At 41.3% G+C, this 27,568-nt stretch overlaps 1 protein-coding gene across 1 annotated transcript in view; it reads left to right on the plus strand.

Moving 5' to 3' along the window:
• The first annotated feature begins 466 nt into the window (after positions 1-466).
• OTC (ornithine carbamoyltransferase) overlaps positions 467-27,568 on the plus strand; it is a 57,418-nt gene continuing 30,316 nt past the window's right edge. The window contains exons 1-4 of the mRNA XM_004689945.1: positions 467-745; positions 11,782-11,920; positions 13,490-13,571; positions 23,164-23,251. Of these exons, the coding sequence (XP_004690002.1) occupies positions 669-745; positions 11,782-11,920; positions 13,490-13,571; positions 23,164-23,251 (386 nt within the window). The 5' untranslated portion in view covers positions 467-668. The remainder of the gene's footprint in view (positions 746-11,781; positions 11,921-13,489; positions 13,572-23,163; positions 23,252-27,568) is intronic.

Consider the following 27,568-nt stretch of genomic DNA (forward strand, 5'->3'; position numbering starts at 1 on the left):
TCCCACCCTGTCCCCACTTCTGAGTGGGGTTTCCTCTTGAATTACTAGGCAACTCAATTCAATATTCATTGAAGACTTACTATGGGCAAGGACTGAGCTTCAGGACTGAAGCTTTTTACTCTACCTCTGTCCCTACTCCAGATTCTTGTCACCGAAGAATAGCTGTGAGGGCACTTCTTTCTATTCATTTTGTAGAAAGACAGATTTAGAGGTAAGAATGTGATTACTGGAAACAGGACTGTCACGTCTGCATCAGAGGTTTTGCACTGCCAATTCGTATTTTCTGAGTGAGTTATTTCTATGTACCTTCCCAGCACCCAGCCCTGCTGTGCCTTGCATATATTATACGCTCAATGAATACCTGTCAATAGATTTTGTGCAAGTATGTGACAGCATAAATATATTTTGAAAAATGAGGCATCTGGACAGCAAAGGTGTCAGAATTCCTACTTTAAAAAAATTACACAGTGGTGGGGCTTGGCTTAAAGTTCAAATGCTCCTGTACCCTGCCCTGCGGTATCTGTATCCAGGGAAATTTGATAAGGGTGATATTACCTTTGCTCCCTCACTGCAATCGAAAACATTCTTAGCTTTTAAGTGGATCCCACCGGCTACTTTGCAGAGGCATTTCCAGGAGTGTAGAATCATCTGCTCACTCTCCAAAGAAGATGCTGTTTAATTTGAGGGTCCTGTTGAACAATGCAGCTCTTAGAAACGGTCAGCATTTCGTGGTTCGAAATTTTCGGTAAGTAACAGCCAGAGACGTGAGTCTGCTTTAGGAGCCATAGTGATAAATGAAATTCGATTCTGCAGATGCAGGCAGCCTGCAAAGCCTGCATTCTGCAGGGTGTAATGCAAGGTTTGACCCTTATTTGAGACAGCTGTCTCTAATTCCAGCTGAGCTTTCATTTCTCAGCTCTCTGTAATCAGATTTTCTTGTGCTCTTGGGAAGGGAGGGGGCTGCTAACCTCCGCAGGTAGAACAGACTGAACGTGCTTGGCATTTTACCTTGGTGTATATGCTAAATGAGCAACTTCAACTGGCTGAAGGAAATTAGAAGAACTAATTTGCACAGGAACTTCAGTTTGTGTTTGCTTGAAAACAATTTATCACTTTCTAGGGCATGGGGATGAATCAGTACTTTAAAAGTAGCAACTAGATAAATATCTACAGAGTTGCTGCAAAGAAGCCTTCTTTGTGATGAGGATAATGATTCTTTAAAAATAAAACCCAAATTTGAAACCTATCACTGAAATTCTTGGTAGCATGTGCAAAGTAGTCTGTCTTCAACGAATTCATCATAAAAACTACATCCTGTTTACAGCCCTTGAGCATGTGGGGGAAGGTGGTGGAGATCCATTTGTGGGGAAGGGGACAGGGGAGGTGAGTTAGCAGGATAAGCAAGGCCATCAAAGGCAGCCATTGTAGCCAGAAAGTTGCTAGAGTTGCTAGAATATGGTAACAATGATGATTTTCTGAGAGCCTCCTTACAAATTAAACCAACCTCAGAACCTCTTGACCTTCTAAGGAAGAAACTTCTAGTCTGAAGTTTTCTCCCACTGTTAGCAAGTGGACCAGTAATAATGGCCCTGGGTCCCCCTTTTCCTGACCACCTCACTGCTCTGAGCTCTCTGAAGTCCACCATTTCTGCCACTTCTTTGGAAACTCTAAGAGTCTCAGAGGTTGGCATCACACTGTAAATGATTTTGAAGATAAAGTCCATAATATTAGACCTAGCTGGCACCTCGGAATAGTGGCTTTACTTTGCAGTTGGTTGCAAAGGAAGTGCAGAGTGATTATCGGGCTTACCAATGAGTGCCAGAGTTAGATCATACAACCCAAGACTTGGGAGAAACCTCAGGATTTGGAGTCTAACAGGTTCAAAACCTGATCTCACCCTTTGCTGGCTGTGTGGCCTTGAGCAAGTCACTATGCTTTTCTATGATGTTGCTTCATCTTTAAAAGGGAAAAAAAGAATATCCTCTTGCCTACCTAAAAAGGCAAACCAATCATTCGTTTGATAAATATTTCTCAAACACCTACTTTATGCCACACCCTATGCAAGGTGTTGAAGATATAGATAGTGGTAAATAAGATATTTCATTCCAGACACATGAAGTCACAGTCTGGTGATAATCAGTGAGATAATGTGTGTGAAACTGTAAAGTGACAGATGAATGTTCATTATTTTATTATTCCATCCCACTGAGTTACATTAATGTGTAATGAAAAATTTTTCCATAGTTTTAAACAAAGAATTATCATTGAGCTGAAAATAATCAACTGAATGAATAACTTAAAGCTTGGGACTTGTACTCTTGCTTGAAAATTATAGAGCTGATAGATTTTTTTTTATGACTGCTACAGGTTTAATTTTTGCAAGCAAAATTTCTTATAAATATTTAGGCTTTTTGGTATTTACTAATATTCTACTGTCTATTTCCAGTAACCAGACTACAATTCTGAAAACCCTGGCTAGCCATTTCTTCCAGTGAATGGGAGCTCAGACAAAGACATGGCTAATGCAGCCCAAATCCATACCCACTATTTGAAAAGGTGAAAGCCTCAAGTCAACCACATTGTTAGAAACTTAATAGCAGAAGTATCTATGAAAAATAGGGTTGCATTAAAATGGTATCATTTTCATGTAGTCTGGGTACACTACCTGCCAACTAGATGCATTCAGAATTACTGGTCTCTAAGAACAACTCCAGCCATAAAAGACCCCTCAACAACAGAGAAAAGCTCCCGGTCAACCCTGCCTCTCTTGTAATTTGACTTTGATTTTCAGCTTTCCACAGAGATCCAAGGTTCTCCCCCCATCTCTCTTGGGAAAGGTTCAGGGCCCCTATTACAAAACAAGCCACGTGAGTTTACCACTAGAGAATAACAGGAAATAATGTGGTCAGGATTTGGCAATGCCACAAAGGGATTGCAGTTTTGAAGTGAGCAGCCATATTGCGTTGGGCATGATAAAAATAACAGCTTAAGTGAGGCTGAAACCACTGGAGCAGGCCCACGGGTCAGTCAATTGTGGGCAATTATATGTGTGTATGTGTGTGTGCGCGCGAATGCGTATGTATACACACCCCTCCCCCACCAAGGCTGCTGAACACACCCAATACCCAGACTTCTCATCTCTCAAACAAGGATGTAGAGCTTGACTGTGTTTGCCTATTAGGGAAAACACTTATAGCTTTTAAAGGAACCACGCAAAAAAAAATCTGTCTTTATCAGAGAAGACCAATTGGTAAGTGCAGTTCAATTCCATCTCACAAATAGAAATTTCTTCGGAGAATATTGAACTAAGCCACCCAATTCTATGGAGGTTATGGACTGGAGCTGAGGTGACTGGTGTGTAGGTATTCATTCCAGACTTCTCTGAGGGCTTACATAACTCCTTCAGTTCCCTTTACACCCCCTCGCCCGTCCACACACACACACACACATGCCCACCTAGCTATACGGAGAAAGCAATGGCAGGCCTACCACACTCTTGTGTAGAGGAGTGCACACAGTCTGTTCAGGTTATTCACATTTTCTGTCACAATTTACCAGGAGTGCCTTACTAAAGTTATTTCTTGATATCAGAAAAGTACACTGGGCATAAGGCCAGGACTGGAATGGGTCATGTTTCCTTGGCCAACAGTAGAATATAGAATTGGGGGTTTATTTCTAGTTTGTTATTTTTAATAATGTAGTAATTTAACTAAGATAGAAGGAGAGGCAGCTACAGATGTTCAAACGTTTCGAGTTTCCAGCCCTTTAATAGCAGCTCTGCTCAAAGTTAACCCTCATTTCACTCTCCAATTTTCAGATAAGTTTCACAATTTTAGGATATTGTCAAATTTACAATAGACTACCTAGACACCAGTTACCAGTACTAATTTATACCACATACAAGGAAGTGCTAAGTGTGAGAAAAATTACAAGCCAATTTTTATTAAAATATTAGTATTCTAGTTAATAATTAAGAAATTTAAAATGACCTGTGGTATTTTTCAAATCAGATCAGATTCAAGGTTTTTGTGAACATGAAGTCACTTTTCTATGCATGCATTGCAATCTGCCTTTCTGAGGTGGAAAGAAAAGGCTAGAATGAATATCAGGTCTCTGAGAATTCAGAGAGCCCAGGATAGCCTACGGAAAATATTGTCTTTATAAACTTCATGAGAGCTGTCGAAAACAGAGACAGGCACCATCAATGATGTTTAGTTTATTTTCTTCCCTTTCAGCTGAGGAATCTCAGAGGTCAAAGTTAGGAAAGGTCCTACTTGAACTAAGACTAGAATTTAAATATTTAAAACCACTATACTCATTATTTCACTGTTTGGGTTATTTTGATCCCATCAAACTGATTAATTGGGCCAAGCTAACCTTGAGTAACATTCTTTTTATAAGGTACAGTCAAACTATCTCAGTAAAAAATAAAAACATCAAGAAAATATGCCTTAACTCTTGCTCCTGTCTGTAACATTAAAGACATACCAAAACCTCAGCCATAATGTCCACTCACTCTTAGTACTCCAGAAGTTAAAGTCTATCTCAAACTCTCCATGGAGATCAAAATATCATTTAACCTTGAATTCTTTTCCTACTCTGGCGAAGTCTGTTTCTGACTGACCACATTTTACCAAAATCAAGCACTTTCTCTTCCAGCAAAATACAATTATACAAGGGAACCCATCCAGGTCTCCCTCATGCTCCAAACATTTTACCAGACTTGGAAAACATATACACTAGCAATGAAAGACTTCACTCTGCTAGTAGAGAATACTCTTCCATTTTCTAGAGAGCAAGGTATTTGGGCAAAGTTAACCACAAATGCATGTTACCCTGGCTTAACTTCTTAGCACTCGGTGATTGGGAGTTGAGAAATCGCTGTAATTCTTTTTTTCAAGGGATAAAATTACTGTAAGCACCTTATCTGTCTTCTTTAAAAACTGTGGCTTTCCCCAAACACAATGACAGTTTTTATGGAAAACCTGTAGGTAGTTTCTGCTGTTTTCTCCAAAATTGTATCCTCCCTATATGTACTGGCTAAAAACGACTGTGATTTAGGTCTAGTTTTCCAAGGAATTACACTCGAGAACAAGACGACCAAGTAATTTTGGGGAACACTACAATAGTGATACTTGCTCCATTTGGCTGTGCATGAACCAGAGTAGATGGTCTCCGAATGAGGTTCGGGGTCCCATGACATTCGTCACTTACGCTGGTGGCTTTACTTGGCTATTTTGAGTGTGGGATTATCGTCAGAATGTAAGAAAATGCTTGATACAGACCAGAAAAACGGGCAGTGTGAAAGCATTTACAGGGTACAAGGGTACAAGGAGCTCTTCCACTTCTTTTTAATTTTTAAGAGGCGTGACAGCTCCATTTTGGAGCCAAGGGGAGGTCTACGAGAAGATGGTAAACAGGATAGGAATTCAAACTGGAACCATTGTGTTTGCTTTCCTTTCAGTGATAAATTTTCCTGGTTAGCTCTTGATATCTATGAAAAACAACTCTTTTTCCCAAGAGAACATTTCCTGCCCCACCTCCTGGATAAGAGTGAGAAACTTAATGACTTTTCTGTGGTATAAACAGTATGACCCACTTTACCATTCCCAGCTACTCTGTCCTTACTATGTAAGATCTACCTCACTACCTGATCTCTTCTCAGCAACCCTGGGGACTTGTTCTGTGAAAAAAGGGTGTGTGGAGTTAGGAAGCCAAAGTATGAGTTGAATTCAGTGTGTGTGTGTGTGTGTGTGTGTGTATATATATGTAAACTTCAGAATCAGCCTTCATGTGGCTATCAGCAAAGTCAGTTCCACCAGGGCCTCACACCTGTTTTTGCACTTAACTCAAACTTCTATGCCTAGAATCCAAGTTTATGATGTCCTTGTCTTGCATGCATATGTCCAGACACTGTTGCCACAGTGCAGATACTGTACTAGAGAGGTTGGGTCTTAGGGAATTTCAGTTTTAGCAAGACACTAGGCTGTGATCAGTTGTTCTCTGTGACTCTTGGGCCTTGTGTTCAGACTGGGTCACAAGCTGTTTTTGCTTCAACATTAATCTTCTTTCGGGGGCTTTTGCTATCTTTCTTTATCATGAGACCTTGGTCAGGACATTGAAAATCCATTATGTCAACCTTGCTAAATTCATTCCCAGAAATCTGCTGAATTTGTTATACAAATTGATTTACTTCTGTTATACTATCATTCATTTACTTACTTAAGAAATATTTACTGAATTCCTACTGTAGCCCAAGCATTGCAATCAGCACTGGGTATATAGTAATGGATAAAATAGTCAGGAATGGAAAGATAAAAAATAAACAACAAAAAGACACACGAATGTATATTAAGAGTTGTGACTTATTATGAACAAAATGAAGACAAAGCAGAGGAGGCCACTTAGTACAGTCAGGGAAGGAATCTTACAAAACATGGCATTAAGCCCCCAACCTAAAGATGAGAAAAAAAACCAGTCTTGAGAGCTGAGGAAAGAATGTTCTGGAAAGACGGACTGTGGTACAATAAGGGTTCTATAATGAGAAAGCATTTGAAATGAAGGCAATTCTTCATTTGTATGACCCTGATATGCTAAAACTTCAGCTATCACAGTTTAGTTAAATAAAACTGATCTTCCAAGTAACCATTCAATTCATATAATAATTAACATACGGTTAGTTAGCATATTAATCATGGCCTACCTAAAGTAAACACTTTATGGCTAGCCCTTCCTCTACAAATCACTATGTAAATAACAGCTGCTCCTCAGGATCGATACCCAGGGACACCATTCATTCAGTGTGTCAGGGCCGCTCCCTGAGCAGGGGACTCAGTTCACATACAGGTAGCAAAGAGGACAGTTGTGCTGCCGTTTTTACTCCCAAAGTCAAACTAATGTGACAGTTTATAAAAATGGGTGACTGAAAGGGAATTGTCTGACAGAGATGAAAGTCCCCCAGAGAGAGAAGAAACCACACTGGCAGTTAAATTTGAATGGAAGGTATGAGCATTTATAGAAGAAACACCTGACTGTGGACTCCTTGGCCGGACCACTTCTCACAGGAGGCTCCAGAAATGCAGTCAGGGGAACCTGAAGACAAACTTCCCCACACCTATGAAGAAAGTGGTTGTGATAAAAAGTATGAAATGTTCCAAAGGAAGTGACACTGGGAAAACCCTTCACATAAAGAAACTCCCAGAGATAGTTCGCGACTTTGAAAGTGCTAAGGATAAATTGGTGGAAGTTGATCCAAACTTTGAAAGGAGTGTGACAATTCACCAGGACATAGGAAAGATGCTTGCTCTGTGTCATGTCATAGAAGGTGACATTCATTGTTAAAACTGCTTGATCATTTTTACAAAGACGTAAAACGCTATGATTCTCGAAGTTTCCAATTTTTAAAATTACAGTGTACAAAATTTATACCAGTGTTACTACTTTTCATTCTGTGCACATCTATAACTGACAATAACAGTTTCTGATGTTTTGACAAAAGATTTTAAAAGTCGTAGAACATTGACATTTTCCCCAAAGCAGATATGTTGTTTTGCAACTTCACATCTAATGGCTGTCTACAGCCCCATAGTCCTGTGCAAAGGCAGAAGGGTCTGTATTTAAAATAGACAAAACTTATTTGCTAACATTTATTGGAGATGAACTCCTAGGGCCACAGGAGTGAGGACAACATTTCCAGTAGCTTCACTGGAGATTAGCGTCACGGAGCGCTACTCTTCTGATCCCTTGTGCTGATCAGCAGAACTTGAACTAAGGTTTCTGTTCCTATAAGTTTAAAAAGTAAAGGTCTGCTTGGACAAAAAGGGAGAGTCAAGTAGGATGTTTCGGTCTTCTTTCTACCTTTAAACTCAAATCTGTCAACAGAAAAATAAAAGAAGCCGCATTTCACAAGGTGATCCCAACTTAGAAACTTCTTATGTGAGGACAAATTTGAGGACGCCTCAGACCTTTTATCTCTCGCAGCCTGTCTTTTTGTGTTGGTAAAAAAGCTGGAAGCTGGTGATATTTTTTCCAGTAGCGAAAGCTGTTGATCCTTCTTTTTCACCATTACTTTCTTTTTCCGTTCATTTCCTGGAAAGCGGGGTGGATTTAGTGTCCTGCAAAGTTTTCATTTCCTATTCATTCCCTATGAGATTATCTCTGAGATTTCCTCGGTGTTTCTGAGATTCAGCAAAACCTCCATACTTTTGAACCCCGTCTTATTCTTACTTGAAACTTGTATTCCTGTGAGTATTTGGAAGAGATGGAACAAAACTCTGCAGGGGAGGGAACTGAATCCCTTACGTGTTGTCCTTTGGGGACTCAGCTTACGTGGGCTGCAGTATAATCAGTAGTCTGAGCTTGTGCTCTAGAGGAAAAAAGGCCTTGAAACCTTGACATTATCTGATGTGTTTTTTCCCCCCTATTGTTAATGATATGAGTTCAACAACATACTGAGGTTTCCCAAATTCCTTGAATCCTGGGGTGGGGTTTTCCAGCAAAGTATTTTTTCTTCTTTTCAATTAGTTTTGGAGGAAGTTTTAATCTATGGAATATTAACATGTTACTGCTAGTCAAGAGAGTTTATCTTCTCTGATTTTATGTTGCTTGGCCCTTATTAGAGAAGAAAAAATATTTTCAAAGCTGCCTTAAATGTGAATTGGAAAGAGATTAAGCTGCTGTGTGTCTCCATTACAGGCAGGCATGTTAAACCTGTTTACAGACCCTCAGAAGGATTCAGTTGACCCTGAGAAATGAATGAATGTCAGCCAAAGGGGGTGCTTTTCAATAATATCAGTAATCACATACATTCCAAGTATTGCTTAATATTATCCAAGCCAAACATATAACCACAATACATAAATAAAAACAGATTTCCTCCTTAAATGTCATATCTCCAAAGTCAACTACTACCCAGATCTTGAACAAATATTTGTAAATTTTTTATGAGGGTTTCAGAAGAAAAAAAAAGTGAAGATCTGTTCTAAAAACTTCTTTTGTCAATAAAATTTTTGTATATTTCCAAATTTATTATTTTTTTTAGATATTTGGTTCTCAAATGTTTACATTTTATGTTGTGTTAGGTGCGTAGTCTATCAGGAAAGTAAAGTTATATTTTAACGAGGTAACCATACACTGTAGTTCCGTGGAATGTTCGGAATCTGTAACAAAACAACAGGGAGTACTGCTTGAAAGACGTTTTCATTTGGAGAGTATATGGATCACACATCTTAAAAAGCTGAAAGCAGTGGCCCTCCCTGGTGGCACAGTGGGTTAAGGCCCAGCACTAAGACGCTAAGGCCACTTCCGCATGAGTTCGATCCCCGCTTCGAGAAGGTGACCACCAGGCGCGGCAGGCCTCTCCTGACCTGCCCACTGCCCCCCTCAGCAGTGTACTTCGTGGATCTGCCTGCTCTGCTCCCGACTCTGTCTCTGGTGAATTCTCTCACCGCCCCTGCACCTCTGGCCTGTACCCCAGTTTTGTATGCATAAGTAATAAGCCCTAAAAAAAAAGCTGAAAGCAATGACAACTCTTCGAAATAGGAATGGTAACCCAAATTTTGATCTACATATAAACTGAAGACACATATAAATTTAGTATGTTAGTGGTGTCTTGTGTAAACTATTATTAGTCAAGCAAGCCATAAACCTCCTATCTTTATGGAGGTTTCATTCTTTGCTAACCAATTGGAAGGGCTTATTCTCACCAATGTTTTACTGGATAATAATCTATTTACCTGCTTAACACACAGTGAACCAATTAACTTTGTCATAAAGTTGCATATTTCATGAAACATTCATTCATTCAGTTATTTCACATCATGCAGTAGAAACAACAGAGAGTGCATTTGTGGCTGTTCTTCCTATTTTGTCATCATTGCAAAAAGACATACATAAATCCCACCAGAGAATTTCACTCTTCATCCCAAGTAGCACAAGTTTTTTTTTCCTAAGCTGAAATTCAAGCATGATCATTTTGTAATAGTTGTAAACTGTAGTAAAATTGGTGTTTCATATACATGGTAAACTGCAATTTGGCCTGGATTATTCATAATTTGGAATGATATATAATACAAATTATTGCTAAACGGAGCTAGCACTACAAAGAGTGAAATAATAGATGCTCTGCATTTCATATACTGACTATCCCAAATAACAATTGCTGTTCTTGCAATGTAACAGAATGTTAAAATGGGGCTCCTTCTGTCTCAGTTTCTGCTTGGACCTAATAGTTGCCAGCTCTTCCTTGATTCCAAACTGAGATGCCAAACCACTAACACAGAGCTTGCAATAGGGGTGCACAAGAATGAGTTTGCCACCCATTGGTGAGCATCTCTAGCTTCCAAAATGGACTTGAGTTCCTTGAGATAAGGGGAGTTGGCAAGTCAGGCAGGTTGTACGTTAGAAGACTATTTCTGAGTGTTGCCATTGTGTATGATATGCCCTATATGGGGATGGAAGGGTTAATCTTCCCTCACCTCAGGTCTAGCAAAACTGGCACCAAGTTTGTCTGTGGGAGAGTTTGGGGACACAGTACACTGAGGGCAGACCTCTCCCTGGGAAATCTAAAGGAAGAGGACTGATTGGTTAACTCTTCTGAAGGCAGAACAAGAGGGGACTATTTACTGGGGACCCATTTCTTTTGTTTCCATGAATCAGTATGGAATGAGGAAGAGACCTAACATAGCATTGTTCACCTCATGAAGCGACCTCTTGACGGAGAGGAGAGAGACAAGCATAAAGCCTCCATGTGTTCCCTAGACAACATAATTGTCTGCCACCAGGGACTGCTGTGAGAAATTCCCCGTGAGGAGAAAGTTCTCCAAAGGGCTCTCAAACGCATCCTTCAGTCAGGCTCAAGGTCCTCCACCAAAGCTAGATTGCTACAACAGGATAAGGCTTTTCCCCACCTCCCCTTAGCTTATCTCGAGGAACTGAAGAATGGGAAGCCTAAGAAATATTATGGTCCCTCATCCCTTATGTTGGAGGCCAACTTGAATTGGGCATGGGTTGGAAGGAAAATGTGTTCATGTACAGTAAACCTCTTAAATTGCTAAGTAGAGATAGCACTTAATTGCTGAATTGTTAAAAAGAGATAGCACTACAAATAGTGAAAGAATTATCACTACACATTCTGAGACTCTGAGAGAATAGAGTAAGCAGAGGACTTTTTTATTTTCTGAAAATTACAAGAAAAGCTCCAGGGTCCATTGTATTTGATTAGGGAACAGCAACTAATCTCCAAGAATAGATTTGAAGGGCAGTAGGGGGAAAAGATGAAATTGTGTTGTGTTGTAGGTAGATTAAAAATTCTTTGTATCACTTAATGAATTCAACAACAATAATAATAATGGCTAAAATTTATTCAAATAATTTTTATATGCCAGGCACAGTATAATTTCCATATAGTAAATCATTTTTTTCCCTCACAACAGCCTTTGGGTTATTATACTCATTTTTAGGTGAGAAATTTAGACACAGAAGAAGGTCAAGTAACATGACAGAAGCTGTATAGCTGATAAGTGGCAAAGTCACTCATATGGATATTTCCAGCAAACTAGAATTCAACATCTTTCCTCAAAAGTCTGCTTTTCTCACAACCTCTGAAATACCAGGTGCTTAAAACTAAAGCCATCTCAGTATCACTTCCAATGTGTTAGCATTTTGCTGAGACACATGAAGCTATTTGTGGTTTGCTGTGTTTTGTTTCAGGAAGAAAACAAGGACTCACCGCAGTACATGAATTATTTTCTGTAAGTAGTTATTTCTCTTCTTATTTCGTAGATGTGGACAACCTCTACAAAATAAAGTACAGCTGAAGGGTCGTGACCTCCTCACTCTAAAGGACTTTACAGGAGAAGAAATTAAGTATCTGCTTTGGCTATCAGCAGATCTGAAACACAGAATAAAGCAGAAAGGAGAGGTATGTGGTATTTTCATCTTACTTTCCATTATTACCAATCAGCCTTTTTAAAGGCAGCCTTTCCAAAGAAAGAGGGAAAGGAAAATACATTAAAATTCCTAACCAGTAGCTTGGTAATGAAACCACACAGTCGGGGTAATTGATTATCACTGAGAGTACAGGCATATAAAAAGCATAAAAATCAGTTATTCAATGACAAGCCATTGCACTTCTTTCATGTGGAATATTGAAATTCATTATGAACTGGATCAGAACTTAAGGAATAATGTGTCCGGAAAGATTTTATTTTTATCCTTCTTTTCTTTACTCTGTGTGTTTTTTAGCAAGCTAAAAATCAAGATGATACATTTTTTTCAAGCAATAAATTTGAATTGTGGATGCATATCAGATATATGATCATTAGAATAATGTCAAAAATTCACAGTGATGTGACAGTGTTGATTTTATTTTTTCCATTAGCATAGAAACAATTAAATGGTAACCAAGTAGGAGAAGAAATGGGATATGGTGCTTAGCTATAAGCATTATTCTGCATTTTGAGCAATTTGTGTTTGAGACACGCTTAATTAACACAGTAGCTTCATTTAAATTGCTTAATTGTGAAAACATTTTCATATTCCAAGCTTGTTCAAAAGCTGTTTTAAAGAGTTGGTTTCAGGTTGAGAAAGTTTTACACAGGCTTGATTCTCTTATCGAGTTCACCAGCTCTCCAAATTTCTAAGAACCCATTGAAAACAGGAGTGACTCCAATTTCTATGAGCTGACACTTCTATAGAAAACCTGAAACCAGGAGAAAAGGTCCCCCAAGATCTCAGGCCTTTGTTCTTCACACTTTGTGTGTGAGGAAGGTTAGCTGGCAAGAATCTATTTGTTCCAGAGCTCATGCTATCAGAAGTCCATCTGCAGAAGAGGAAGGAGGAAGAGACCCGCCCTATATGCAAACTCTCTCTACTGTTTCCCAAAGCTTCCAGAAACAAAGGCTTGCACTACCCTGAAGATACAAGATGCAAGTGAGGTCGCAACTGCAGTGTCCTTATCAGTCTTAGTAGCACATGTGACCGAGTGGCCTGTTCCCAGCTGAGAACACTTCTGAGCCAAGCATCTCCCAGCATCTTGAACACGGATGGGGATTTCCATAGATTTAAGAAGGCAGTTCCTTCCTTAAATATTAATATATTTCACAACAAGTGTTCAGATTGAACCTAGATGCTAATTGCAAGCATTACAGGGAGTTCCTGTCCCCTCACCCCTTGTACAGAACATGAAAACATAATTTATTTTTATCTTTTTATTTGCCTTTATTGTGATGTTTTTTCCAAATTATATTTATTGAGGTAAAGTAGGGTGACATCTTTGTATCAGCTTGGGGGGTTATAAGTTCAAAGCTCTACAAATGGTAAAAAAAAAAAACAACAAAACAAAACAAAAAAAAACTTTTAAAAATAACATTTTGAACGCTTATTTGGAAGTGTACATGTTCTGATAATATAAATAGTGCGTTTTAAAACATAAGGCTTGTTATTGGCTAGACGATCTATTTTTCATTGTATTCTTGTCCCTGATTTCCAGTATTTGCCCTTACTGCAAGGGAAGGCCTTAGCCATGATTTTTGAGAAAAGAAGCACTCGAACAAGATTGTCCACAGAAACAGGTAAGCCTAGAGATAAATGGGCACTTGTGTTGAAAACGGGGCCTCAGGTGAGAACATGGGATGTACATCAGGGAAGAGGGGCATTGGGGTATGTCTCTTTAGCAACCCCAAATGGAAACATTGTCGCTGGGGGTTGCGGTGCAAGTCTCTCAATGTTCTTCCCAGTTTTATTGAAGCTATACGCATAGATTAGCTTTATCCATAGAAGTTCCATGAGATTGCCCAGAAGCCTCACATAGTTCTTCAAATGAAACATAAGTGGGTGTGACTTCTCTGGTCTCAAACTCGTATGCCCAAGAAATGTATGTTTCTAACATGTCAAGCACTTTTTCTTATTTGTACCCACTTTGCTGGCCGGCAGAAACCTAATCTCTGCAAATATAGCAATGATGAATCCCTTCTGGGTTTACTTTGTCAATTAGGGTCTCCTCTGCCTTTTGCCACAGGGCAGCCATGGTTAAGTCCTGGGGGGTAGCCCAGTGTCAGAGCACCGAGGGCTGCACAGATCTGGTCATCGGTTCATCCTCGTCAAATGCCCATGCTGGAGTAGGCTGGGACTTCTGTATTCCTTTGTTTCCTTCCTTTCTTTCTTTTAAGATATATTTATTATGCAAACAAGAGCTGGGGTACAGGCCAGAGGTGCAGGAGAGGGTGAGAGGGCTCACCAGAGACAAAGTGGGGAGCACAGCAGACGGATTGAGCAAAATACACTGCTGAGGGGAGCAGCGGGTGAGACAGGAGAGGTCTGCTGTGCCACGTGGGTCACCTCCCTGGCTGGGGATCGAACTCCTGCTACAGTGGCTGCTGATGGCTTCATAGTGCTGAGACTTACTCCCTTGTGCCACCAGGGAGGCCCTACATTCTCTTTAGACCTTGACTGTGGTTTGCCTCACTCTGATCACAAGGCCTGAGATAGCACTTGGTTTGATTCTCTCAATAACTTGGCAACCCCTCCCGTGGCACAGGCCACTGCAAGGCTCCCACTATTCCACTGCTCTCGCCATGCTGTGCCCCAGAAAACTCAAAAACATTTGCTGCATCCTGAAGCCCTGACCAAAAACACAAGACACAGGTGTTTGACAAGTTCATCAAGCTCCCCACCCTTCAGCACTGTGCCTGGGGATCAGACATCAGTTAAAAGAAAATGTCCATCAATTTATATTATGTTGTTGCTTCTCTCTTCATTCTTCTTCCTCTTCCAGTTCCCAGACTTGAAGGCAAGGTTAAAAAGCAGGAGGAGAAACTGGCTCTCACTAGCCATTATATTCTTTTAAATCTTATTTGTACCTGGAATCCTACCTAGGCTGTTGAAACTCAAAAAATTTTTTCACACTATTATCACTGTAATGAGCCTCAGAAGGTCTACTTTGAAACTCGTGGGCCACATACCGTGTTTTCTTCTTTTCTACTAGAACACCCTGAATCAATATGGCTGCCAAATGGACAGCTGACAGGCTGGGGGAAGAGAATGCAAATAACAACACGCTAGATAATACTTCAAACACTGTGTCCTACAGAGAAGCATCAGAATGTTTTAGGGCTAGGAAACACACAGCTACCCCATGTGGTTCTTGCTTTGTGATGACAGGTAATGAAGTTCATCAGAAACATACCAAAACGTAATTCAGAAGGACTAAATGACTTGCTAAGTTCACTCAATTAATACAACTAGCACCAGGAGTCAGATCTCACGCAACTTCACTTTTCTTACTAATGCCTTATGCCTTGACAGGAGGAGAAAAGGGAGAAATATGTAAGGTGTCATCTAATCTTTATAAAGTTTTAGGTAGGGCCTCCCTGGTGTTGCTATCACAGCACTATGAAGCTATTACAGCCACTGCAACACGAGTTCAATCCCTGGCCAGGGAGTGACTCACTCACTCCCCTGCACCTCTGGCCTGTACCCCAGTTCTAGATGCATAAATAAAAAAATCTTAAAAAAAGGTTTTAGGTAGAAAACAGATGAAAAGATTTTGGTCTTTAGGGCTGACTGCTTTAAGCATTCAAGATGACATTTAACACATAGTAAAAGAGGAAGTGTTATAGGGCACCCCAAATCTGTTCCAGAACAGGGGGAGAGGGACACCACTGAAGCCCCAAAATCCTGCCTGCTCTAAGTGGGTTCTGCCATCCGCCGCAACAAGACAAAACATATAAAACTTTAATGAAAAGGGACTTTAATACAGTGAATATACAATACGGAACACAAAGAAGATAACTTCTAAAGCAAACACCTGAAGTGACCCATCCCCTCGTGGGCAAAAGTCCACCCAAAAGGGATTGGCCCAAAGCAAGGCCTGAAAGCTGCCACGAGACTAAAGCACCTTCTGGCCGGGACCCATGGAAAAGGGTCAGACATGGCCAGACAAATCTGGGAGGAAAAGAGCAACATCAAAATCAATATAAACACTGCCATAGTCACCTCCCTACAGGTATCTCACCCACATCTGCCTTAGCCAGTCCAGGGTCAGGAAACAAGCCCGGTTTCTTCATCACATGCTTGCTGCTCCATGCGGCTTCCTCAGGTCTCCTTCTGGCTCTCCATCCAGCTTCCTTCTCTTCTTCTCTCTTCTCCTTTTTCTCTGCTCAGCTCCACCCTTCTGCCCCTGGGTGGGGCAGGGAACCTGGAACTTCCCTTTTTCCTGGGACCACCCTGTTACAGAAGGGGTAGTGCTCAAATCAGTATTTCTCAAATTCTACTTTCATGAGTTGGACTGAATTTTATTTGACTTCGTTAAAATCATGTAAAGAACCCATTAATAGAAATTTCCGAATTTAAAAAATTGAAATCAAATTTTCGCTGTGATTGGTGTTTTCTGCCATCCCCCTCTGTTCAAATGTTATATTTAACATCAAATATCCCTGCATAAGTGATCCATTTGCCATCCATATAAAATGTGGTACCTTGGCTATTAATAAAACTGTGAGTGGAGATTTAATAAGCCTCTGGGTGCAGACTTTCTGCCAAGTGTGCTACATCAATCGCGTGGATTATCTCACTTAATCCTCACAACAGCTCTGTGACTGTGAGAACATTGAGGAGAGCAGGCAGAAACAGCTTCAGCAAATGGCCCAGGGGCACATAGGTAATAAATGGCAGACCCAGGATTGGAAGCTATTATTAAATGCATTTTTTAAGTATCTAATTTAATTCAGACATGTCATAGCATGTTTCATCCTGGGAAAATTGTTTCTACAGGTGACATTAGGCATTTTGCTCAATGATGGTTTTCTAGGAAAAACTGCTCAGAAACCTGCACAAGATTGCAAATGGTGACAACAGATACACAAGCCAAAGAACATACGACCCTAAAACCTTCTGGTTTACCGTGTATTCATCATGATCCTCCATAAGTACCCGTGGGGCTAATTGTAGCTGGCGTCCTGCCAAACTCACCAGCAGGGGGATCAGTCAGTGCTGTTGCTTTAAATGTGCACAGAGAGGCGAAACTCCAACCCAAAATATGGCAGAAGATTCTGTGTGTACTTGTGCACCTTAACAGTTGTCTCTAGCTAGAGGCCCCATTAAAGCCTGTTACCTTGATATTTAGAATAAAAATAGGGCGTCATTAAAGCTGTCTATTACTGCTGCAGCCCCAGGGATGGGTGTGATCCTCCCAGAAAAGTCCTTGATGGTTGCATTCCAAGTATGAATTTCAGATATGCAGCAGTATTTCTAATTACTTCAGGGGACACTATGAAATTCGCCACCCCACTTAAGTCATATTAATTGCTCATGTAATTTTTTTTTAAAGATTTATTTATTTGTGCATACAGAACTGGGGTACAGGCCAGAGGCTCAGGGGCGGTGAGAGGCTTCACCAGAGACAGAGTGGGGAACAGAACAGGCAGATGGAGAAGTACACTGCAGAGGGGAGCAGTGGGCGGGTCAGGAGAGGTCTGCCACGCCATGTGGTCACCTCCGGGGCAGGCGGGAATTGAACTCATGCGGAAGTGGCTTTAGATTCTCAGTGCTGTGCTTTAACCCGCTGCACCACCAGGGAGGGCCTCATGTAATATTTTTTTAAGGTATACCACACCTACAGAAGAGACAAACCCCCAGGGAATGGGATGTTAATAGCACCCTCCTTTGTATCCCCATCCAGTTTCTACCCCACCCACCCACTACCCTGATTTCTAACATCATGGATTCATTTAGCCTGCTTTCGAACTTTATATAAACGGAATCATTCCAGGCATGCACGCATGCTCTTTTGTGTCTGCTTTTTTTAATTCAACATTGCTTGTGAGATGTGTCAGTGTCACTATGTGGAGTTGTAAATCACTCATTTCTCATCCACTCTTTGTATGTGCCTGCCTGACAAGCTGTGCAATTCTCCTGAGTGTCTACTGATGATGATATTCTTTTATTGCAAATTAATTGAGCAGATAGATGGATACATTTATTAATCTTGGTAAGGACAGTAACTGATAGAAAATGCACAGGGCCTCCTAGGAGATGGTTCTTTTCATTATTTCACATTGCTATTTGACTTTCAAGGTGAAATAGAAGCTGGTGCTCTCCAAGCTCTTTCACACTCATCATCTTTGCAAAGATGCCAATATAAAAATCGTGATGCTGTTCTGCACATATGGAAACACAGCACAGGGAATCTAGTGGCTGCCTTAGTTTTACCAGGAAGAACCCTCAGAGCCCTGTGTGTGATTTCTATTTCTCTTTCTTTCCAAAGCTTGCAGGGGTCGATGAGGAAAAGAAAGAGCAATATATGTTGTATGTTTATTTTCCCAAACAAAATTTAAGGTGTAAACAGAGGAAACACTTTTTTCAACAAATCGCTGCTGTGAACACATAAACAAATAAAGGAGATAAAAGAAGACTTCGCATGAGGGTGAAGAGGGAGAGGAGGCCTACCCCTGCCCTGCTTTCCTCAGCAAGGGAGCTCCGGATCATTTACCAGAGCCTCTGCTACCACATCTGGGTCTGAGAACCTGGCCTGTGCTTTTGAACCGGAGCGGTGAGAGGACTCACCAGGGACAGAGTGGGGGGGCAGAACAGGCAGACTGACTGAAATACACTGCTGAGGGGAGCAGCGGGAGAGAGGTCTGCTGCCCCAGATATAGGTCAGCTCCCAGTCCAGGGGGTGTCGAACCCAGGCCATGGGGGTGATGGTGCTGAGCCTTAACCCTCAGGCCACCAGAGAAGCCCTGAGACTTCTTTTGGAGCAGGGACTGCAGTTGCAATTTCTTTTCTGGGACAGTTTCTCGTTTTCTCTTTCAAGAGAAAACTGCTAAAAGCTTGGCTCCTACTTCTAATCACTTTCTGTGGTTCTTCTTCCTATTCTTACCTCAAGCAGGCTTGTTATGAGTTTTCTTCAGAGCACAAAGAGGGTAACGAAAGAACAACACACATGCTGAGTTGCAGCAACATGGCCTCTGATCAAAGTAAGAGTGTGACTTGGAGCTGAACTACAGGCCTTAAAGCCTTCCTTCATAGTTCCCGGCCCTCAATGATGAAACTCATCAGGGCTGGGAACAGGCGCAAAGGGGGATTCTTTGTTGATGAATAGGCACTATTCATATTTGTTTACGAGACTCCCTATTTAGAAACAGATTAAGTGCTCATTATAATCATCACTAGACTCCATTCACACACTTCACACAGAGTAGAAAATTCTGTTTTGTTAACAAAGTGAGAGGTTTGCAAGTGGAAAGAATGGGTCCTCTCTCCAGACTCAACATTCCTCCTACATTCACTCAGCATATACTGGGTACTCGCTAGGTACATATATTTCTCCCGGGCTCTTGGGAGTGCTGCATCAGTGCCCAAAACAGGAAAATCCCTGCTTTCAGGTCAAGTCCAAGTTCCTGCCTCCTCCCCACCTTCTTTCTGCAGCCTCACCTCCCACTACTCTCCTCCTCACAAATCCTGCATCTTCCACACCAAACTTCATGTTGTGCTTTGAACTCACAGTCCTGTGAGTTCCCCAGGACACGCTCCTCCCACTCTCTGATAGGTGTCAGCGTGGCTTCCTTCACTGAGTTACTTAAAAGTTACAGCTCTTGTTTCTGATATCCCCCTTTCTAGTTTTCTCACAATCCTTGTCAACATCTAACATGCACTTTATTTAACCTACTTATTCCTTTTCTGCCTCTCTCACCTGGATTGTGAGTTCTTTGTTGCTGACAATGCTGTGCACAGGTTCTAGAACAGCATCAAGCATGTCATTTTAGAGTGAATGAGTGAACACAGTTCAGAGGCATGCTGTGGGGCCAGGACCTGTCACAGTCACCTCAGGAGACCACTTCAGACAAGATGTAGCCCTCCTTCCTACAACATTTAGTTCAATGGCTGATAGTGAGGACAGCACACATGGCCCAAAAGGAATAAGAAAGCTTGTTGTTCACATAATGTAACTTTCTGGGGAGAGCAGGACTGGTCCGCAAGCTGATCTGATAGCTGATCTGATCCAGAGCCAGGAGGTGATACTAGATTGGGGTCTTATTGCGATTAGGCAGTGAGACTGGGCTGAGGATTCTCATGTACAGGCCAGGAATTTTGTGGTTTGAACCTCGCTCGTGCCAAAGGAAAGAACAAATATACTTTTTAATCAGTTTGTCCAGATGTAGGGTAGAAAGAGAAGGGGGAGGGATGGGAATGAAGTCAGACTTTACTGGACCCAGAGCAAGTAAGACAGTTAAGGAATTTCCTTGTCTCCCATTCTACCGAGGATGTAACACATCAGGTCTGCAGAGGATCATAGGGGTTGGGGACAGGCTAAATGCCTGACTTTGCAGAAAAGACTGAGCCCAGTTCCCCTGTCTCTGTAGATTGCTATGTAACTTGGCCCAGGGTCTGTTTCCCATTGGTAAGACCCAGGACTACAGGTTCTTAAATGCAATCTTGAACGTGTTTTGTTTTGTTTTGTTTTTCCACACTCTTTGAGCCTCAGAATTCCTGTCTATAAAACTTTTACAAAGCCACTTACTGTGATCTTTGCCCAAGTGAGGGGTTCACTGGGAGTGTTTGGAAAGAGCTGGCTGCTGATAATGCTCGTGAACCATCATGGCTGCCATCAGAGCATGGGCGCCTCCAGCAAAAGACTGTGTTATCAGAGCTTACTTAAGAGAATCTTCTTCAATATGAACTCAGTAGATTAGAATTTCATTTTATGTAGTAACAGGTATGAGGACTATTGTTTTGTTGTGGATTTTTTTATCTTTTATTTTTATTAAAATTTTCAAATAAGCAGAAAGTAGTGAGATTTGCTGAATGAGTGCAGCAATAGCCTTACATCCATGAGCAATGGTTAATAGGTTATCTTTGATTTATCTACTTTTGTTGCTGAAGTATTTTGGAGTTACTTAAAGTTATAGTGATATCCTATCCCACTCAGCATGCATCTTTAGACTCTCCTGGATGGCTGTAATTCTACTTTTACACCTAATAAAATGACTAATGTCATTTAATACCAGTCCCTATTCAAATTGCATTATTCAAATTGAGTTAAAGCATCCGTGGATGTTTCACGAGAGTTTGGGTCAAGTTCCCCTTGATGGATCATAGATGTGAGGCTTCCAGGAGGGAAGGAAGAGAGTAAGGGAAATGAGGGGAGCAGAGCAGAGCACAGTGGATGATGGGGGAGGACTATGGTTGCTTTGGTGGTGGGAAAGCTATGGTGACTGCATACAAGGGGAGACATTCTAGACTGTCACGATATTAACAAGGATGTACAAGAATAGTGTGTCATTAAAATCATAGATAACTGGGCCCTCCCTGGTGGCGCAGCAGGTTAAAGCATAGCACTGAGAATCCAAAGCCGCTTCCGCATGAGTTCGATTCCCGCCTGCCCTGGAGGTGACCACATGGCGTGGCAGACCTCTCCTGACCCACCTGCTGCTCCCCCAGCAGTGTACTTCGTTGATCTGCCTGTTCTGCTCCCACTCTGTCTCTGGTGAAGCCTCTCGCCGCCTCTGAGCCTCTGGCCTGTACCCCAGTTCTGTATGCACAAATAAATAAATCTTTAAAAAAAATAAATAAATAAAAATCACCATGTAATTAATGGTCTCTTTGATTTTTAAAAAGATTTATTTATTTATGCTTACGGAACCGGTGTAGAGGCCAGAGGTGCAGGGGTGAGAGTATTCGCCAGAGACAGAGCGGGGAGCAGAACAGGCAGATCTATGAAGTACACTGCTGAGGGGAGCAGCGGGCGGGTCAGGAGAGGTCTGCCGCGCCGTGTGGGTCACTTCCGAGGCCAGGGGTTGAACTCAAACTGAAGTGGCTAGCTTGTAGTACTGTGTCCTAACTCGAGCCACTAGGGAGGGCCTCTCTTCCATTCTTATTGGAAATGGATGGGATTAGCAAATTGTGACTGTTAGGTAAGGATAACTCAGGCACAGTAAAATAAGGAGGAAAAATATGTTTTCAGAAACCTTTGCCATTGTGTTTCCAGTAAAACTTATTTACTTTTACATCGTGTATGGAAGAAAGCCTTTCCACTGAACCTGTCTCAAATGATAAAGTAAAGATCTGATTGAATGTCAACATTTCCCATTATTTTGCCCCAGGATATATGAAAAATAGGTTCTGTTTGTGCCTATAGAATTTAGCTGTGTCTTGGAGCCGACCCCGCTATGTATCACCCTCAGAGCAATGGAATATATGAATATATGGGGAGTTGGGCAAGAAGCATCCTCATCTGCTGAAAGGTCTGTGGTCAGGGCACATTCCATGCAGGGCTGAGGTGGAGGGGTTCACATGTGAATAGTGCTCAGCTTTGTCTGAGTTGGAGGATAAAAAAGAAACAGGTTGACCCTTTGACTTTGGTGACTATTGGCGACTTGGAACCGCCATTCGAATGCTTACTAAGTTGAAGATAAACTTCAACAATTTTTCTAAAACTAAGGTACAACTTATCCACAGTAAAATGAACCAATCTTAATTGTAAAGTTCAATTAGTGTTGAAAATGCATAAGCTCATTTAACCTACAAATTTTATCAAAATATCGTACATTCCACTTCTCTAGAAGCTCACTGATGTTGCTTCCCAGATAATCACCCTCAGCAGAAACAACTCCTATTAGAATTTCTGCCATCGTGTGCTACTTTTTCCTCTTTTAGAATTCCATGTGATTGTAATTATATAGTATCTATTCTTTTCTGGTGAGCTTCTCTTATTTAGCATAATGTTAGTGAGATTCCTCCATTTTAGACCCATTAGTAGTTCATTTTGTTTTTATTACTGCGTGGCATTCCATTCTAAACCCTTATGCCCCAAGCCACAGTTGATTTTTCCATTCTCCTGGGTGGACATTGTTATGTATTTCAAAAAATTCACCCCCCACCCCTGCACATGCCCCAAAAGGAATGATGTCTCATTATCACCAGGTTCTGGACAAGAGAGAGGCGAAATGGGCACACATGTGAAAGAGAACTGAGTGCAGTGCAGAACATTCCATCTTGTTTCCTTAATTGCTCATTTTACTTGGCCTAGAAATTACCGATTAGAGACGCTGGAGAACTTTAAAGGTTTTTTACTTTTCAATAATAATGCCAATTCCTTATCATTCTGTTTCCTATTTTAGTTCCATTTCCCCCCAAAGTGTTTTTTATCTTTTTTTTTTTTTGTAGGCTTTGCACTTCTGGGAGGACACCCTTGTTTCCTCACCACACAAGATATCCATTTGGGTGTGAATGAAAGTCTCAGGGACACAGCACGGTTTGTAAACCTTCTTCTCTTCAAAGCTTATTTAAGAACCTGATTGCTAAATTTCAAACACAAAATATGCTTCTCTTTAAGTAATGGCTGTTCCTACCAGTTCCCTTGTACCGCTCTCTGCTTCTTTTCTGCTTTCCCTGAGGTTCTGAATGTCACTTTCTCAGCCTCTGGTCACTTCTCATGGGTTAAGATAATTTTTTTTTCCCTTAGCAGTTTCATGGGGCTGCTGATCATACAAATTCAAACAGGGAAATTTAGAAATCATTGTGCATGACTGCCACATTTTGCATTTCAAGAAAGAGGTCAGGGAAATCCATACCTTCAATGACTCAGAGCTAGTTAGCACTGAGGCAGGGGATAATATTAATAGCTAATGCTTGTTGAGCATTTATTATGGATCATCTTTGTGCTATCTCATTTAATCTTTCTACCAATCCAAACAGATTGACATAAAAAGGTGAAAACACTTAATTAGAAACATACCAGCCACTGTAAGGCAAACTTCAAAATATCAATGATTTGGTGTTGTGCAGGTTTTCTGATTGGGAAGAGGGAAAGACTGAATATTTATGTGGCTGTTCAGGGAGTGAAGATGTGGATATTCCTGTCATCTTCCGCACAGGCTTTTAAAGTCCCTCTGGCTATCAACATCCAGCCAAGAGCAATGGGCAAGGGTGTGGAGAAGAGATACTTGCTTCCAAGACACATTGGCACATTCTATTGGCATCTACCAGTAGCTGCCACCCACCTAGCTGAAAGTAGAGTTGGCAAGAGCTCAGAACTGCCATATAATAGTAAAAGAAAAATGAGGCTCCTGGACTCCCTGTGAAATGTTTCCACCATTCTACCAGGTTGAGAAATGCAGACCAAATACCTTTGCTTAAATATTTTGCCCCGATATGGAAGACAAATTTTTTTTTCTTCTGAAAAATCGGTGCCATAAAGTAATTCCTTGCAGGTACTGTCTGTTTTTAATGGCAGCTGCCGTAGCCTATACTCAAGAAGGCTTCTCATTTGAATTGTTGAAAAGATTTCAAATAATTCATCGTTAAAGGTTTTAGTTAACATTTTTTTTCATACGAGACTATGTTCAGATTAAAAAGTGTTGTTATGTTCATCTTCTGATTTCAAAGAGGAAAAAAAAGAACAAATAAACACAAATGAGTTTTTATATCAAATATGCTGCCACGGACTGGGATTTGCCAGTAATTCTGCTTCCATGGAAGTGAAATATACTTTATATTCAAAAGCAAACATTATAAGCTGGTTAAGGAATGATACCCTCAGCCCAGCCAGGAGAGGATTCCGAGGGCTCCTCTACATAGGATCGAATGAATTGATGATAAATGAGTTATGTGTGAAGTTATGATTGGAAAAGCACTGTAGTATATGGCATAGCAATGAGTAATGAGCTGTGTCATGTGAAATGTTGCCAATCAGGGAAGCTCCTTAGAGTCTCAGTAGCAAGGGCTTTTATTGGGGATGGTCTCATAACATCCTCTGCCTGTTATATCCCCGAACTCCAAACTCCAGGAAGGAAAGCAGGTATTCACTTCTAACCATACTGTTCATAAGAACGTTTCAGGCATAGTGAGGTACTCATTGATCCTGGAATGGTGGAAACCCTCCCCATATCAACATTCTCAAAAGCCAAAGGCCAACACAGCAAGCAGAACCTTCAAAGGAAAGCAGTTAGGTCTGCTGTGTTAACTCCGTTCTGTTTAGGGGTCCCGAGGCTTGAAGTGTAAAAGAAACGCTACCCCTTACTTACTCTCTGTCCTCCATTGGTGAAGCTGAGTCTGGATCTTAGTTTTCTTTTCCATGAAACAGGGAATTCTGGTCCTTAAGGTCCACTTTTACTCTGCAATCACAAATCCATGCAAATGTAGCAGACAGAAAATTATAGGCCTCAGCCAGAGGTGTGTCCCAGTGGAAAATGTGTAGACAGATGCAGAGTAATTTGTTAAGAGATTACATTTTCAGGGTTCAAAAACTAGTTTGAGAATTATGTTGGGGAGCTTGTTAATATACACACCCAGAAATTCACCTTGTATAGGCCAGGGTTCAGATGGTGTTTGAGAATATATATTTTAAAAAGAACCCGTAAAGATTCTACTGCACGGGCGGTTGGACCATATTTTGAGAGATCCCGAGGTAGATGGTTGTGTAATAATCCTGGATTGCTCTGCTGTCAATCTAAGCAATAGTGAAATAGTGCAATAGTGAAAGCAATGGTCAGGAAGGGACAAATATGCCTTTATGATAACTGATTGTGAAGGGTAATCTTAGCAGATGCTCAGAAATGAAAGTAGTTCCTGCTTTGGGGAGAAAGTGATAGATTAGGTACTTAAAGTACAAACATCCACAAACCATTGGAGATAAAGATTGTGGGTTAAATTGAGAGCTGGAGAAATAGAAATATAAGGTCAGTAGTAGAAAATGAGCTCCAGAGTCCCATTATGGGTGGATTCTAGAAGGCTAAATCTTGAGGACAGGTGTGAGTAGGAAGGAGCAGGAGGAAATTGTCAGGGCAAAAGGAAAATAAAAGGAGTACAATACAGGAGGGACTAGCATGGTAGATGGGAAGGTCAGAAAAGGGAGTGACTACGGTGAAAATGTGACTTTCTCTAGTGCACCCCATGACTGCTTAATCTGCCAAAAATATATGACAAACAAGATATGGCTGAGATGCAGAAATTCAGTAAGTCTAAATTGAAGAAGACAATAGAAATCCACCGCCATTCACAGAAGCGATTGAACAGAAGCAAGGAAGTGACCCTTACTGACCTCTACCCTGCTGATATGCACCATATGATCCACAGCCATTGCCTCCTTGCTTTCTGCAGAAATTCAACTTTGGGAGATGCAGAGAGAATGGATGCTGTTTAAATGCAAGGTGTCGACCCTTCCCCGTCGAGAGAATAGTGCTCACATGACACTGACCAGTGGTGGTGGTTTTCCATGTGCCTGTTTGGCTGCTTTGGAGGCCTGGTGGTATTTAAATGAGCGCCAGCACATTGGTATCAGGAAATCCTGCAGGGGGATACAGTGAACGTGGCAATAGGGAAAAAGAAAGCAAAACTGGACCAGTTTCCTGAAAGCTGTTAAATGTAATTTTCAAAGTGTCACTTACTTAGTCAAATGATTTAATTATTCATTTATTCAAACATATTTATTGAAAGCCTAGCTTTTCTTCCAGGCATTGAGAAATGCTGATCAAGTTAAGCAAAATCCTTGTTCAACTGGAAATTATATTCTAGAGGGAGGAGGCTTTTACTAAACAAATAAAGCATGAATAGAATAACAATTGAAGGAATGCTTTAAGGCAGCTGACACAGCGTGATCTGAAGGTAGAGAAGGCTACCTACCTGAGAGCAGTTGGTCAGGGAAGACCTCTCTGAGGGGGTGCCAGATAAACTGAGAACTCATTGACCAGACAAAGCTGTGGGAACAGCACCAAAGGCCCAGAGAACTGTTGCTACAAGAGCTTAAGGCGAGAGCAAGCTTGAAGTGTTCAAAAACGAGGAAGTCAGCAATGTATCTAAAATCTGCAATCAACATATTTTAAATCTAAACTTAAAAAAAAAAAAAGAAAGAAATACCCCTATGAGTTAGTTCAGTCTCAGCCATCAAAGGAAGGAGAAAATCAATCAGACCATGGAGGAAAAAAAAATCTAAATACCTGATCAAAAAAGTTGTATGACTCTTCTTTCTGGATTATAGCAAAACCTGCTCACTCTTCAAAATAGTGTGGGCAAATTCTCCTGGCTAACTTGGTCTGAGCAGTGAGATGGAGCTGCTGACTGTCACAGCGGAGCTGGGGTGTCAACCGCCCGCCACACCGCCCCGGGTCCGATGATTCATTAGAGGAACCCAAGGACTCGGCATGTGGCCATGCTCCCGGCTAAGATTTATTACCAAAGAAAGGACACAAAGCATGTCAGCTCAGGGAAAAAGCACATGGGACAGAGTCCAGGGGAGACCAGACACATGCTCCCTCCACAATCTCCTCCCACAGAGTCACATAGGATTTGACTAATTTCCCCAGCATCACGTGTGAAATTCTGTCTACGGGAAGCTCACTTGAGACTCAGTGCTCCGGTTTGTACTGGGGGTTGGTCAAACGAGCACCTTCTATTCACGAGCACCCAAATTTTACACTCCCAGAAGGGAGCTGGCATTCAGCATAATCTATAGTGTGTATGCAATTTAGGACATGAGCCATCCAGATTATTTCTAGAAATGGCGGAAATGCTGCCCAAGGCTGGCTGACTTCGCAAGCAGGCTTTTTGAAGTTAGTCACCTCACCACCACGGT

This window comes from Condylura cristata, unplaced genomic scaffold (assembly GCF_000260355.1).
Source record: "Condylura cristata isolate star-nosed mole 26May11 unplaced genomic scaffold, ConCri1.0 scaffold00027, whole genome shotgun sequence".
Lineage (NCBI taxonomy): Eukaryota > Metazoa > Chordata > Mammalia > Eulipotyphla > Talpidae > Condylura > Condylura cristata.